General features: G+C 39.1%; 1 protein-coding gene across 1 annotated transcript; it reads left to right on the forward strand.

Moving 5' to 3' along the window:
• The first annotated feature begins 233 nt into the window (after positions 1-233).
• On the forward strand, positions 234-905 carry LOC130975163 (uncharacterized). Its single transcript, XM_057899989.1, has one exon. The coding sequence runs from the start codon at positions 234-236 to the stop codon at positions 903-905; it is 672 nt and encodes a 223-aa protein (XP_057755972.1).
• Positions 906-2,064: the final 1,159 nt, after the last annotated feature.

A 2,064-nucleotide genomic window follows, 5' to 3' on the forward strand; every position in this document is an offset into this window, starting at 1 on the left:
TGGAATTGTTCGACCTGTGGGGCATTGATTTCATGGGACCCTTTCCCCCCTCCTATTCTTTCAAATACATCTTGGTAGCAGTGGAATATGTCTCAAAGTGGGTAGAAGCCATAGCCACAACTACCTGTGACGCATAAATTGTCCTCCAATTCCTAAAGAAACACATTTTTACAAGATATGGAGTACCAAAGGGGCTTGTTAGTGATGGTGGGGGTCACTTTTGCAACAAACAGATGGAAAAACTCCTCAACAAATATGGAGTAGTCCATAAGGTTGCCACACCATACCACCCTCAGACTAACGGCCAAGCTGAATTGGCAAATAGGGAATTGAAGAAGATCCTAGAGAAAACAGTGGGAATCACAAGGAAAGATTGGGCTAGAAAGCTAGAGGATGCATTGTGGGCATATAGGACAGCTTTTAAAACTCCTATTGGCAAATCACCCTTTCAGCTTTTATATGGCAAATCTTGCCACCTCCCTGTAGAGCTTGAACACAGAGCTTTTTGGGCCACTAAACTCCTCAACCTTGATTCCCAAGCTGCAGGAGAGAAGAGGCTACTACAACTAAATGAGTTAGACGAATTCAGGCTAGACGCTTATGAAAATGCCAGGATATACAAGGAGAGAGCTAAGAGGTGGCATGACAAGAAGATCACAAAGAAGGAATTCAAGCCAGGACAGCAAGTGCTTCTGTACAATTCAAGGCTTAAACTTTTCCCTGGCAAACTAAGGTCTAAGTGGACTGGGCCATACTTGGTGACAAAGGTCTTTCCCTATGGAAGTATTGAATTGCTTGATGAGGCAACAAAGAATCAATTCACAGTAAATGGCCACAGAGCAAAGTTGTACTTGGGAGGACATTGGGATAAGGAAAAAAAGGTCCAGAACCTACATTCCTCTTGAAAAGAATGAAAAGATGTCAAGCTAATGACAATAAAAGAGCGCTTGTTGGGAGGCAACCCAACCCGAGGTAGTTTTCTTTTCATAACTTTTTCAATAGAAATATTGAATAGTTGATATGTATTGCAAGGAACTAAGTTTGGTGTATGTATTGCAAGGAACTAAGTTTGGTGTTGCACACCAAAAACAATTTAAGAGAGAATGTAGGTTTCTAAGTTTGGTGTTCCACCAAAACTTCATTCAGAAACACATTCTAACTTCCTACACATTACTAGTTTCAAGCAATCAGACAAATTAATCAACTATATAATTGCTTTTTAGTCCTAACTCTATGACCTGTAGCAAGAACATAAGACTTTGCCCAGAGTCAAAATGATGAATCAGAGGAAGTAGCAAGGAATTTGGCATCATGACTCAAAAAGGGCACAACAGAAGGACGAACAAAAGAGATGCAAACCAATAGGTTGTATATACACTTAACCTTTGCTGTTGAGAAATATTTTGAGTATGTTCTGTTAAAGTGTCCTTTGAGTTCAGACAGAGTCAATTTTATCTGAGAATAAGTAAGCTAGTTTAAGTTTGTGCTTGTGTGTTACTTCCACTTAACAAGAAGCATGTCTGTCCCCTGCATCTTTAATTCAATAAAAAGAATGTTTGAATGTGAAGTGAGATGGTTCATTGTTAGAAAGAAGTAGAATAAATGTGAGTGGAGGTATGTGTGCAATTGGACAGTAGCTCACTATTAGTGAATAAGTGGACTAGAATGTCTCATTCTAAGTATAGAGTGGCTTACTGTCTATGAATCTCAATAAGAAAATCCTTGGTTCAAAAGAAAAATAAAAAGAAAGAAAGAAAAGAGATAGCCAAAAGATGGCAGAACCAAAGAAAACAAAAAGAAACAAAGCTGGACACCAATAGCTTGAACCTTAAAAATATATGCCTGTGGTGTCTGTGTATTAGGATCTGCTTGGACTACTAAGCTCTTTGGAGTGCTTCAACACTCGGTGACTTGGATTAACTAATCCGGGATCATCAGCTGAAAATCCACTATCAAGAGCAACCTAACTACAAGGCATTTAGTAACCCAAAAAGGTGCTGGGCATCAATGTTTAAAAGGAAAGGTGAGCCAAGTGTCCATGGTGAATAATGTGTCAAGTATAAA

Source organism: Arachis stenosperma, chromosome 4 (assembly GCF_014773155.1).
Source record: "Arachis stenosperma cultivar V10309 chromosome 4, arast.V10309.gnm1.PFL2, whole genome shotgun sequence".
In the NCBI taxonomy this organism is placed as follows: domain Eukaryota; kingdom Viridiplantae; phylum Streptophyta; class Magnoliopsida; order Fabales; family Fabaceae; genus Arachis; species Arachis stenosperma.